The sequence below is a fragment of the Hydra vulgaris genome, chromosome 02 (assembly GCF_038396675.1).
Source record: "Hydra vulgaris chromosome 02, alternate assembly HydraT2T_AEP".
In the NCBI taxonomy this organism is placed as follows: Eukaryota; Metazoa; Cnidaria; class Hydrozoa; order Anthoathecata; family Hydridae; genus Hydra; species Hydra vulgaris.
The window spans coordinates 57,392,436-57,404,133 of record NC_088921.1 but is presented as its reverse complement, the minus strand read 5'-3'; the positions used below and the strand labels follow the sequence as shown (position 1 = coordinate 57,404,133).

At 28.1% G+C, this 11,698-nt stretch overlaps 2 protein-coding genes across 2 annotated transcripts; one reads left to right on the top strand and one right to left on the bottom strand.

The window, feature by feature from the left end:
* Positions 1-4,882: 4,882 nt before the first annotated feature.
* On the bottom strand, positions 4,883-8,092 carry LOC100203379 (large ribosomal subunit protein uL18). Its single transcript, XM_065791473.1, has 5 exons — positions 7,960-8,092; positions 7,263-7,786; positions 5,724-5,901; positions 5,518-5,606; positions 4,883-5,038 (listed from the first exon to the last, which is right to left on the bottom strand). The coding sequence occupies exons 1-5, from the start codon at positions 7,960-7,962 to the stop codon at positions 4,936-4,938; spliced, it is 897 nt and encodes a 298-aa protein (XP_065647545.1). The 5' UTR covers positions 7,963-8,092; the 3' UTR covers positions 4,883-4,935.
* A 1,223-nt stretch (positions 8,093-9,315) lies between these two features.
* Positions 9,316-10,502, top strand: LOC100214590 (DNA-directed RNA polymerase III subunit RPC4). The gene has a single exon (XM_065791472.1). The coding sequence runs from the start codon at positions 9,327-9,329 to the stop codon at positions 10,419-10,421; it is 1,095 nt and encodes a 364-aa protein (XP_065647544.1). The 5' UTR covers positions 9,316-9,326; the 3' UTR covers positions 10,422-10,502.
* Positions 10,503-11,698: the final 1,196 nt, after the last annotated feature.

The following is an 11,698-nucleotide window of genomic DNA, read 5'->3' as shown; positions in this document are numbered from 1 at the left end:
AAGAATATTTATGAGTTTGTTTTGCAAGAAACGATGTATATCACATGGCGACTCATCACCTCAACGCCAAACACAAGGACAAGTTTACTGATAAACATTTAGTAAAGAATAAAAGAAAGCAAAGATTATTCTTAATCTTATTAGGTTTTAAAATTATTTAATCTAGATTGCAGAAAAGTTTGCCTCAGATAAATGGTATTCTACTATAAGCTGAACATAAAAATTTTAAATCAAGTATAAATATTTCAAATATTTCAAGAAGTCATTGCAGCTTAGTTCCTAGTGAAAATGTAACTGATTCATTTCATGGAAATGCTGAAATTTTGTACCGCTGATTCTACAAAATATTTTCTGGAAAAACAATTTCTGAAAAAACAATTTCTTTTTAATTTTCTTTTAAGCCAAAGTTGTACTTTTCTTTCGTGTTTTGAAGTAACAAATCTTGTCTTTGTTTATCTGACTGGTATCTCTTTTACCAATGATAGTATAAAGTTTAAGTGTGTAACCCACTACATTACTAAACAAAACATTCTATTATGACCTAGTGTGAATGTTTTTAGTTCCTCTAATTTTACAATTGGTCTTAGTTCTAACATGTCTAAGTTGTATCTTGAGCAGTGTTTATCGTATTTGTTTGCTGCTAAATATGCATGATCATCTAACACTTTATATACAAGTTCAATTTTTACATCGTAAACGATAACCTAAAAGCTTTCAAGATTTCAAAAAGTCAAACTAAATTGATATATAAAGAACATCAATTAAAAAACACCCTCTACTTTGGAACAAGAACATTAAAGAGAAAGTGAGATGACTTGAACCTACTAAAAGAGCTATTTTCAGAGCCACAGATTTTTTTTAAATATTATTGGTATATAATTAGCTCCTAGAGAAGTAAAATAATTACTTTATGTATATTTAATAGTTTTATGGTGTAGTAACTTTATAATAAATTAACAATTCAAAATTGAATAATAAAAATAATACAATTTATCTTTTTAATTTTAAAATAATAATGACAACACTACTATTCTACATATATTTTACAAATATAAAAGATATTTAGTTTTGAACAAATCTAACAACATCGTTTTTTTTTGGCATGACTTTATATTATATTACTACCACTTAATATTACCCATGTAGCTAAATACATTACATTTCCAGCTACTAAAAAAAATTTTTTTTTTTTTTTTGGTATTATTGAAGCCAAAGTCATAAAAAGTTGGGTTATCCTTGCGCAAGCACTAAGTGATTGTTAGTGTCAAAAATAATTTTTAAATAAGCTATTCCATTATATAATAAAATTTTTAATACAGCAAAAACTTATTACTTAGGCAGCAAGTTTAACACTTTTTAATAAATATTTTGTCAACTTTATATGCTCTAAAGTTTAGGTAAAATACAAAAGCCTCATTCTCTGTCTTCATAGAATATATAAGCAATATGGTTCCACAGTATAAACTTACCATCCTTACATATATCTTTTTTTTCCGTTTATTTTAAGTTGGATAAATCATATTTAAATAAGACAGTAACAAGTTGTCATACTTTAATGTGGTGGATTAGGTATAAAGGAATCATTTAAAATGCCTTTTCAACAACTTGCAATTTGCAGAAACATCGCAAGTTACAAGCAACAACTTTTAAGAAATTTAGTTGACAAATTTGGATTGCTTTTTAAAGCAAAAGAAACGTTTATTATGCAGTGGCACCAGTTGTAAAAAGCTTACGAGCTTTTGATTTTTAGTTTAAGAAGCTTTGATATACAAGCTATTTTTAAAGTAAATCCTTATTTTTTTTTTACAGTTTTTTACTTATTAATAAAACTAGAAAACATTTTTGCACAACATTTATTGTTAGAATTGCACTTCTAAAAAAGGTAGAAGTTCTACCGTAGGGTAGAATATTATTTTTTCCTTTAAAGGTAGAAAATTATACAACAAATCATTATTTTCAATATAAATTAGTTAATAATTAAGATATAATTTGTTATCTAAGGTAGATAATTATGCTGTATTAAGGGTATACCACATATCCTACCCTAAGATAGAAATTTTTAAGAGTGTTTTCCAGTAATAAGTGCTTTTAAACCATCTAAAATGATAAAATTGCACCTGATTTTCTATCTTCTCTTTACATTTTGTTGGTACCTAAAAGATACCAACATAATGTAAAGCGTGATATATAAATTATCAACTAATCCAGCTAAGTAAACTTTTTATAGAATATAGAGTTTATTAGGCTCTATTAGCTAACATTTTAAATAAATACTCTGAATATATGATACTAAGCATTTATACCCATATATATCCATCAAGTTATACAGTCGATGAAATGTTTGCATCTATAACATATTTTCATATAGCATAGCTTAAATGCTTATATGATTAGAATATGCATGATTCATACCACTTCAACCTTTCACGGAACTACATTTATCAACAGCTGATGTCTTTATTTTATGCTATATTCATCAGCTTATTCAGAATACGAAATGTATAAACAACCCAAAATAATAATTTGAAACTGAATAACCAAAACAAACACAATTTTGCTCCAGCCATTTAAATTATTGTCCCAGAATATATGCGACTTGACTATAGCGAATTACAATGTTTACAATTTGATGCACTCTAAAGAAAAAGCTGAGCGCTAGTATAGAGAGGAACTTAAGTGTTATAAGAAAACGGCCCGCGTTTCCAGACTATTTTAAATACTGACTATGGATTTAACCGTGTCACATGATAGAGCCAAAAATATTTATCCTCGAAAATATCACCGAAATATTTCACAACCGAAAAATTTAGAACCGAAAAGTATACTTTCATTGCAGGATCGAATTACAAAATCCTTTCTTGCGTCGAAAGTTTTAGAACCGAGTTTTACAACCATAAAAATTTGGATCGAATTACAAAATCCTTTCATTTTTTATTTTGATTTAAAAAACTTTATTTCACGACATTCGATCGAAATTTTTTCATTTCTAAAATTATTTATGACATTTCAATTGATAATTCGATCGAAGTTTTTTCGGTTCTAAATACAATTGAATCGATGTATACAAAAACGTTTTAAGTCATAAAAACTATTTTTTCGGGGAAAGAGAAAAAACTTATTAAACCCAAAATTATTACTTTAATAAATTCAAAAAAAATTCTGGGTGCTTTTGACATCTTTAAATATTAGATTTGTTAAAATATATATCAAAATTTGTGATATATATATATGTGTTATACATAGTTAAAGTTGTCTGACTTAGAACCTTTTTGTTTACATTTGTTAAGGATAATAACAAAAAGCTTGTCTTTTATATATTTATTCATTTTTTGTACAAAAAACTATTAAAAATCAAAGTTCAAACTATTACACATGTTAAATCACACAATGTATAAAAGGACCGATTACAAAGCCTTTGTCAGACACCTCACTGGATATCGTGTTCCTCTTCCCCGCCATTCGTCTCGTCGGTTGATGGCCAGCTCATGAGTTCATCATAAAAACCACTGAACTCATCCGTAACATATTGCACTAACTTCCTAATATCCTGCAGCTTCACTCTTTTTATTGGAACATTACCCAATGGGTAGCACACATTTTGCGGAAACTCGACGATGCGATCGACGACTTAAGACAACTTGTAAGTTTGGACCATCAGCCCATCAATGAGTGGCCTACAGACAATTAAATGGAACGATATGGAACGTGTTGTCTAAGACGTTTTTATAAAAACATGTTGCATGGTATGTAATAAAAAAATTGTTAAAAGGCTAATTGGGTATCGAAATTGCAATACAAATCTCACCTGCAATCAGTTCCAACAGTAATAGCAGGTACAGTTCTTCATTTGTAGTCAATGTACTCTTTACCTTTCACTCTAGATTCTTTAACAACATTCCTTTTCCACACAGCCTCATTTTTAACCTTTCTTCCACTGCAAGTACTAGGTTCTTCATCCATTATAAGTCTTTTTCATTAAAACAACGAAATGAATTGTAATAATTACAATTCATAACGCAATTTAATTATTAAATTGCGTGGGAGAAACCCTGTACGGCGGATTTGACTGACGTAGTTTCCTTGTGGAAATATAAATATACTCTAAACGGTTTTTTTATGAGCATATTTGAGGTGTTTTTTAAAGTATAAGTTGAACGAGGAATTTTTGTAGAGGCAGTTTTTCTAATGAATAAAAAAGATCTGAAATCGAAACATTGTGTTCACTGCGAGAAAACTACATGAATAAGCCCAAATAACCTCAAACTCGTAACCAAATCAAAACAAAAATTGGATTTAAAGCATCTGAAAGCTACCAGCAGAACAAAGCTGGTTTACTCAGTGCTGCCAACAAAAAACCTTTTAAGTCACTGGACCTAGAACCTTTTAGTTTACAGACAATATTTCAGCTCTCTATTTAACGTGTACGGAGAGGTCTGATTTAGAATGTTCTACTATACAATGGTGGAACTGTCTTCAAAGAACCAATTTTCATCAAAAAGTCAAATATTGAAAAAAATGACTTAAAACGTTTTTGTATACATTGATTCAATTATGACTTTCGATTGAAATTATATCGGTTCTAATTTTTTTCGTGAATATTTTCGGTTGTGTAATAAATTTCTCATATTCGGTTCTAAATTGAAATTTACGATTCGATTGAATCATAGGACGCCGATTCAACAAGTTCTGAATCACATCTCGAAAAGGTATAGTGCACATACCACCTAACATAATTGTCTTAACTAAAGTTTACTTTATAACTAAGGTGCTTAATACACGAGAGGGGACATAAACTAATTTATGGAAAACTTTCAGGCCGACCACGAGTTTAATAAAAAAACCCCAGGCAGTTTTTACAACCAATAAAGTAAGAATTATTACATTTTCTTTTTTAAAAAAAAACTATGTATTTAAATGTTAATCAGAAAATACACGTTATTCTTCATCATTATCTTGGTCCATTTTCTTTAAGAAAGCAGCCTTTTTTTGTTTAACACGATCTTGTTTCTGAGCAAGAGACATCTTCTTTCGACTCCATCTACAAAAGGATTTTAAACATAATCAGAAAAATATCAGAAAACAAAATTTATTAAATTTAAAGTCTTTATAAAAATAAATATTAGGTCTTTATATTTTTTATCAAAACTTAAAATAGTTTTATAAAACATTTTTAACTTTTATATCAAGACTATAATAATAAAATAAACTAAACCTAAGTTATAGCTTATTATTGAAGCTAACGTAGAATTTTACAAAAACATAAATGATTTTGGGCAAAAAATTGAATCAAAAATAAAATAATGATTTATATTTAAATGAAATCATAAACTTTAGTAGAGATGTCAAATCAGGCATAAAATGACAGGCTATGTACCCATCAATCAAATAATGTAAAGATAAAAGTTTAGTCAGAAGACACCAACCCTAAATTAGAGCATTGCTAAAAATCAACAAGATTTCTTTAACCTTCTGCTTATAATTAGTTCTCTAATTGAGGATCCACTATTACTAACTCACCTCTTTCCTTTAAAGTGTTTCTTTTCTGAAGGCTTAGAAGAAGGATCTGCTCGAATAGCTGCATGACACTTTTTGTACATTGCTTCAATCTAAATAACAGCATCAAAATAACTAATTTATTAAATTTATCTACATTTGTCTAAGAGCTAACTATAAGTATAAAGCATATAGCTGTATACAACATAAGTTAAAAAAATTGCACATACAGTTCCAGGAGTTACTCCTTCTTTGATATACTGTGAAAACTGTCTTTTAAAGGCTTCTTCATCTTCTTCTTGTAGCGATGTCATGTAATCGGCAACATTTTTTCCAAATATATGATTACGATGTACCTCAGCATTTAAAGCTTTTCCAGCATCATCATATCCAGGAAAACGACGAGTACTAAAATTCAAATTAAATATTGTAATTTTTTATAACCATTTAACATTAGTTATATTACATTTACTATTTAAACAGTTTTTAAAATCATAATTTTAAAATCAAATTTATGATTTTAAAATTAAATCAGTTGTTAAAATCATGTTACAATTGGATGATTTTTTAAAAAACTTTCATAAATGCAATTTTAGAGCGAGGATGATCCTCACAATTAAAATTTCCACTAAAGAGAGCGCAATAAGTCAAAAATTTTTAAGGTGCTCAAATGTAAAATTACCAGAAGGTGGACATGTATTTCAGGCACCCCTCTTTAGTAAGCCTGCAAAATGTTTTTTATGAAACAAATATTGTTGAAAACCATACTCTAACCCAGTTCTTTAGGGTTAGACTTTCAATAAAATAAACTTTATTGTTCAATTTAGGGTAAGAATATAGTTTTCAATAGATGTTATGAAGAAAATGACTCACTTTGTATAAACTTACTAAGGGGAGATGCCTGAAAAAAGTCCGCTTTATGTTAAAATAACTAATTTTAATAAAAAAGTTTCAATGCTTGACCTTGTTTGAAAGTGTAAAAATTGAAAATCAAAAAGAACATAGACCAAAAACTTATAACAATACATTTAAAAATTTTAATGAAGTATATCTGTATGATTCAAGTTTGTTAAAATAAAATTTACTAGTTTACAAAACTATATATGTTTTTTAAGTATTTATTTTATAAGTTCATTATAGGTCGTAACATTATGTAGTAAATCTACAGTTAAGCAGTTTAAAATAATTTTACTTTTTCACTTGTTGCGCTCTTGTGTGGAGACTTGCTTGAAGTAGAGACTAATAAATATAAACATAAAAAATATTGCTTTCAGTACATACATTAACTATTTTGTAACCTGCTGCTACATATAATTATTGTTACATTGACTATCTTATATATATATCCAATATCTTATATACGAGTGTTGCTACTTAAACTACTATCATTAAGCCTGCTGCTAAATGAAAGTGCTGCTACGTCAACTGAGGGTTTGACACGAGGCAGCAATCTTTTTCTCTTATTATTTTAATTAATATTCCTTATGTTTAAAAAGCCTCCTCTTACTAGAGACTGTTTACTGTAGATTTACCCTATTACACTTATAAAATAACGAAACAAGGACACAGTCATTTATTTGTATACTGTAGAATGAAAAAGCAACAATAAAAATTCTCAATAAACACTTTAAATTGGCAATTATAGAACTTCTTATTGACTTTTTAATTTTTTAGATTGACAATGTTAATTAAAATTCACTTTTTAACTGATTAATAGTTAGTCTCACAATTAGTATCAGTAAATATGCAGAGAAAAAGTTACAACTGACCTGTGAGGGATGTCTAAACCACCATCAACAGCACCTTTTAATGCACCAAAAACTCGAGCACCAGTTGTGGTTCGTTTTAAACCTACATCAAGGTAGCATCGGAAAGCATGCGGACCATCATTTACTGATTCAACATTATATTCAGCGCCATCTACTTCCTTTTGACCAGCATATGTTTCGTGCAAATTAAACTTTAATAACAATCGTCTGGCTAACAATAAACCAGTACAATAAGCAGCAGCATAATTAGTTAACCCGACCTTAACGCCATATTTTGGGAGCTCATGAGAGTATGCAGCACACACTATCACATCTCCCTCGATTTTGGCGTAGGCTATCTGGCATGCAATATCTTTGTTCGTGAATCGTACAATAAGACGATATTTTGGAGTGTTATATTTGTTTTTGTCTTGTGTTACCAATCGTTTACGAGCATAATAATCAGTTTTGCCCTCTCTTCGTCTTTTGAATTTAACTTGAAATCTTTTAAAGTAAGCTTTATTTTTGATAACTTTGACAAAACCCTACAAAAAGGAACGAAAACTATATTAGACATTCGCATGAGTATTCGGATTGAAATCTATTAAAATCCCATAAATCACTACTTTAGATAAACCATAACGAGTATATAGCTTATTTTTAAAGACTCCTGATTCTAAATATTAATTTCATTTGGAATACTAAGAAGTAATTGTACCATATTCACAAATTTGATATAGCCAGGTAGCTTCGGTTATGGGGCAACCTATGCAAAAAGAAATAACACGGTGAAAATTGCTGACTTGCGGTTCGCAAAACGGCTTATTTAGTAAAATTGCAGACTGCCCATTCTAACTCAAAATTAAGTATCATAAATAATTTATGATTATAAAAATTAGTATTTTTATAAATGATGATCCTTTAAAAAAAAATTAAACAATTTTAAACTAAAATAAAAAAATAAATATTTATGAAATAAAAAAAATTTAATAATATGGAAAAGTAAAATAAGAAACCACTCGCACGTGGTGAGAAGATTACGTTAAGTTTCCGATGCTTGTTGAAAAAAGAAGTTCATATAAAGATGTTTCACAAAATTAATTCTCTGAAATTATTTTTTTATTTATTTTGTGAATTATTTCTTTTTTTACAAATATACGTCTAAAATATTATCCTAATTTACAACTTTTGGCTAAATAATTTTAATATACTCAAAAAAAGTTGCAGTGAATATAATTTTCACAATAGTCAGGTTTCTAAATATACTGATAATCCATATACTTAGAAACCTGACTATTATATATATATATATTTATAATCAATTTGATTATATATATATATATATATATATATATATATATATATATATATATATATATATATATATATATATATATATATATATATATATATATCCGTATCAGGTTTGATTATATTTGTTAAGAGTCTGTACGAGACTTTTAATCTATGATAGACTACACGTATAGTGTAAGAGGTAGAAGTTCTTTAATAATCTGTCAAAAAAAAAGGGAAAAAGAAAAAAGTTTATGCCTGCATTAGCGTTCTATGCGACATTTCTTTTGTAACAACTTTGTTGTTTATGTTATACTTAAATACAATGTTAAAACCATACCATGTTGTTCCTGTTATAACTTTAATCATCTTTGATCTGAAATTTTTTTAAAATGGTAATTAAAAGTATTACTTTTTTTGATCAATTTAAAAAAAATCTAGTAGCGTTAAGCTTGGTGTTAATATAATAGTAAATCCAGTAAAATAGTAAACACAAGTATTACATGCCAAGTATCCAAGTGTATAACAAACTTGGTTACAAATAACCATTTGTTAGTTATTTTGCTAAATGTTTTTATTTTGCATATTTCTGTATACAATTAAAATTGTGTTCTTTGTATTAGAAATTATAAATTTCATTACTTTTTTAAAATATAATAAAAATCAGTTTTAAGTATTAAATACTTTATTTATTAAATATTTAAATTTAAAAAAATTAATTATACAAAAATTTATGTTTTTCATTTATAATTATTTTTCAATAAAAAGATAACATTTTATTTTTAGAAAATAATGAGTGACTCCAAAAATGTTGACTTGAAACTTTCAGCATCTTTAAATCGTTTTGGTTTAAAAGGACGTGGTGGTATAAGTACTGCAAGGTTGCCATCCTTAAAGCCTGCTAGAGATTTAACACTTGGAGGAACACCAAAGCGTACTTTTACACCAAATATTGTTGGGCGTTCAATCAAAAAGGAGGAAGTAAGTGAAACAAAAACTGATTTCAATCAAAAAAGAGGAGGACATTTTAATCAAGGTAGAGGACGAGGAAGAGGGCGAAATGAAATTATTGCTTCATCAGGAATTTTTAGTCAAGGACCAGCTACACAGCAAACGTTAGCTCGAGCATTAGGTGGTGGAAGTTGGAGTGGAAACAATAGTTCAAATGACAATCCAAGTAGTATCAAATATGAAATAAAGTCGAGCAAAGGTTTTCAAGAAGATGATTTTGAATCAAGCAAAGTATTAGATATACTCAATGAAACTGGTGAAATAGAAATGAAAGATACAAAATCTGGGTTTATGGTTCCAATAACACTTCCTCTTTCTTCAAAAGTTTTGCATGAGGTTAAATCTGAAGATGAAAGTGAAGAAGTAAAAGTTGCAGCAACAAAAGACATAAAAAAAAGCATAAAAAAAAAGTTTAAACAATCTTCTCATAAGAATGAACTTATTCAAAGTGAAGTGAAAATAAATGATTTGTTTAAATCTGACAGTTCTAATGGAGATTTTTTTTTTTTTCAATTTCCTGATGCTTTACCTATAAAACCTATATCTGATGATGGTGCCATGTTAAAACCTGAACAGGATATGAATATAATTTCAGCAGAAACCATTGTGACTGAACAATTAAAAAAATTCACTTTTCAAAATGTTTCTGAAGGTTACATAGGAAAACTACTGGTTCATAAGTCTGGCAAAGTTAAAATGCATTTAGGAAATGTTTCTTTTGAAATCATGCTTGGCACTCCATGTGGCTTCTTGCAAGATCTTGTATCAATTAATGTGGAGAATGACCCAGGGGAAATGATATGCTTAGGTCATGTAAACCACAGGTTAATAGCTGTTCCAGATTATGAAGCACTTTTAGGAAGCTTAGTTACTTAATTACTTTTTTAAATATGTATTTTTCTAAATTTGTTTTTGCTTTATTGGTACAGTTTTATATTTTTTAACATTACTTACTTCGTACAAGTGCAATAATTTTTGGTTAATTGGTGTTAATTGAAATGAAATAAAAATACACACATCTTAAAAATAAAAGTAGACCAATTACAGTGACATACTATTCATTTAACTTAAATATATATATATATATATATATATATATATATATATATATATATATATATATATATATATATATATATATATGTGTGTGTGTGTGTGTGTGTGTATATATATGTATGTATATATATGTATGTATATATATATATATATATATATATATATATATATATATATATATAAAAAACAAATATATATATATAACAAATTTATATATATATATATATTTAATACATTTATAGTATATATATACATATAACACATATATGGACAATATATTTAATAGATTTATAGTATATTTACATATAACACATTTATGGACAGTATATATAACAAATTTATGAACGAAAAGATTCAACCATTTTTTATTATTTAGATATGTACTTATAAATGCCAAATATGCGTGCTAGCAACACACAGAGTAATCAAGTGTTGTGTTTTGATTGCGTAGTTAATCCATTTTAAATTTACAAGTTCTTACTCAACTGCCTCCTATATTAGTGCACCCTCAGTTTAAAAGCAGATTTAATGCAACATGGTATAACTAAATACTAAAATACTTTCCAAGGACTTATATGCGGTAATGTTGTAGTAGTAGAGCACTCGCTCCATAAGCGAGAAGTTCCGAGCTTGACTCCAACTACATCAATGGTAGTACCGCTCTCGACTTGTTTCTCAGCGCAGTGGCCTTGTTTGTGAAGGTTCATGTTTTGGAGATATAGAATTGGGTGATAGTTGTAACCACAATAAAGTAGCCTCCTTGACTGAAGTGGCCTTTGTGGCCTTTAGGAGGTGAATTAACATTAAAAAAAAATTTTTTTAGTTGTACCATTCTTGTACCTAAGTTCAGTACCTTCAGTTGTACCAAATTTTTCAGTTATACCATTAAAGCCACACTTCAAAAAAGAAGTTATAGTTTACCCAAATTTTGCAAAGCAAAATTTCAAAACAAAACTTGGTGACATGTCTTGTTCTGCAACTTAAGCAGTTTGCAGCTCAGAAAGTCAGATTTTGCCAGCCAACAACTTCACGCTTCAATCCTAAATACAATGCTATCTAATCTAATTTTATGCAATTGTAATATTGGGTGCAATTTT

Bases quoted from the DNA above. Each gene is read 5' to 3' on its own strand.
- LOC100203379 (XM_065791473.1), bottom strand. The intron at 5,607-5,723 runs GTATGTGCAATT...GCTGTTATTTAG, and splicing joins AAGGAGTAACTCCTGGAACT to ATTGAAGCAATGTACAAAAA. The intron at 5,039-5,517 runs GTGAGTTAGTAA...ATCCTTTTGTAG, and splicing joins AAACACTTTAAAGGAAAGAG to ATGGAGTCGAAAGAAGATGT.
- LOC100214590 (XM_065791472.1), top strand. From the start codon at position 9,327: ATGAGTGACTCCAAAAATGTTGACTTGAAACTTTCAGCATCTTTAAAT.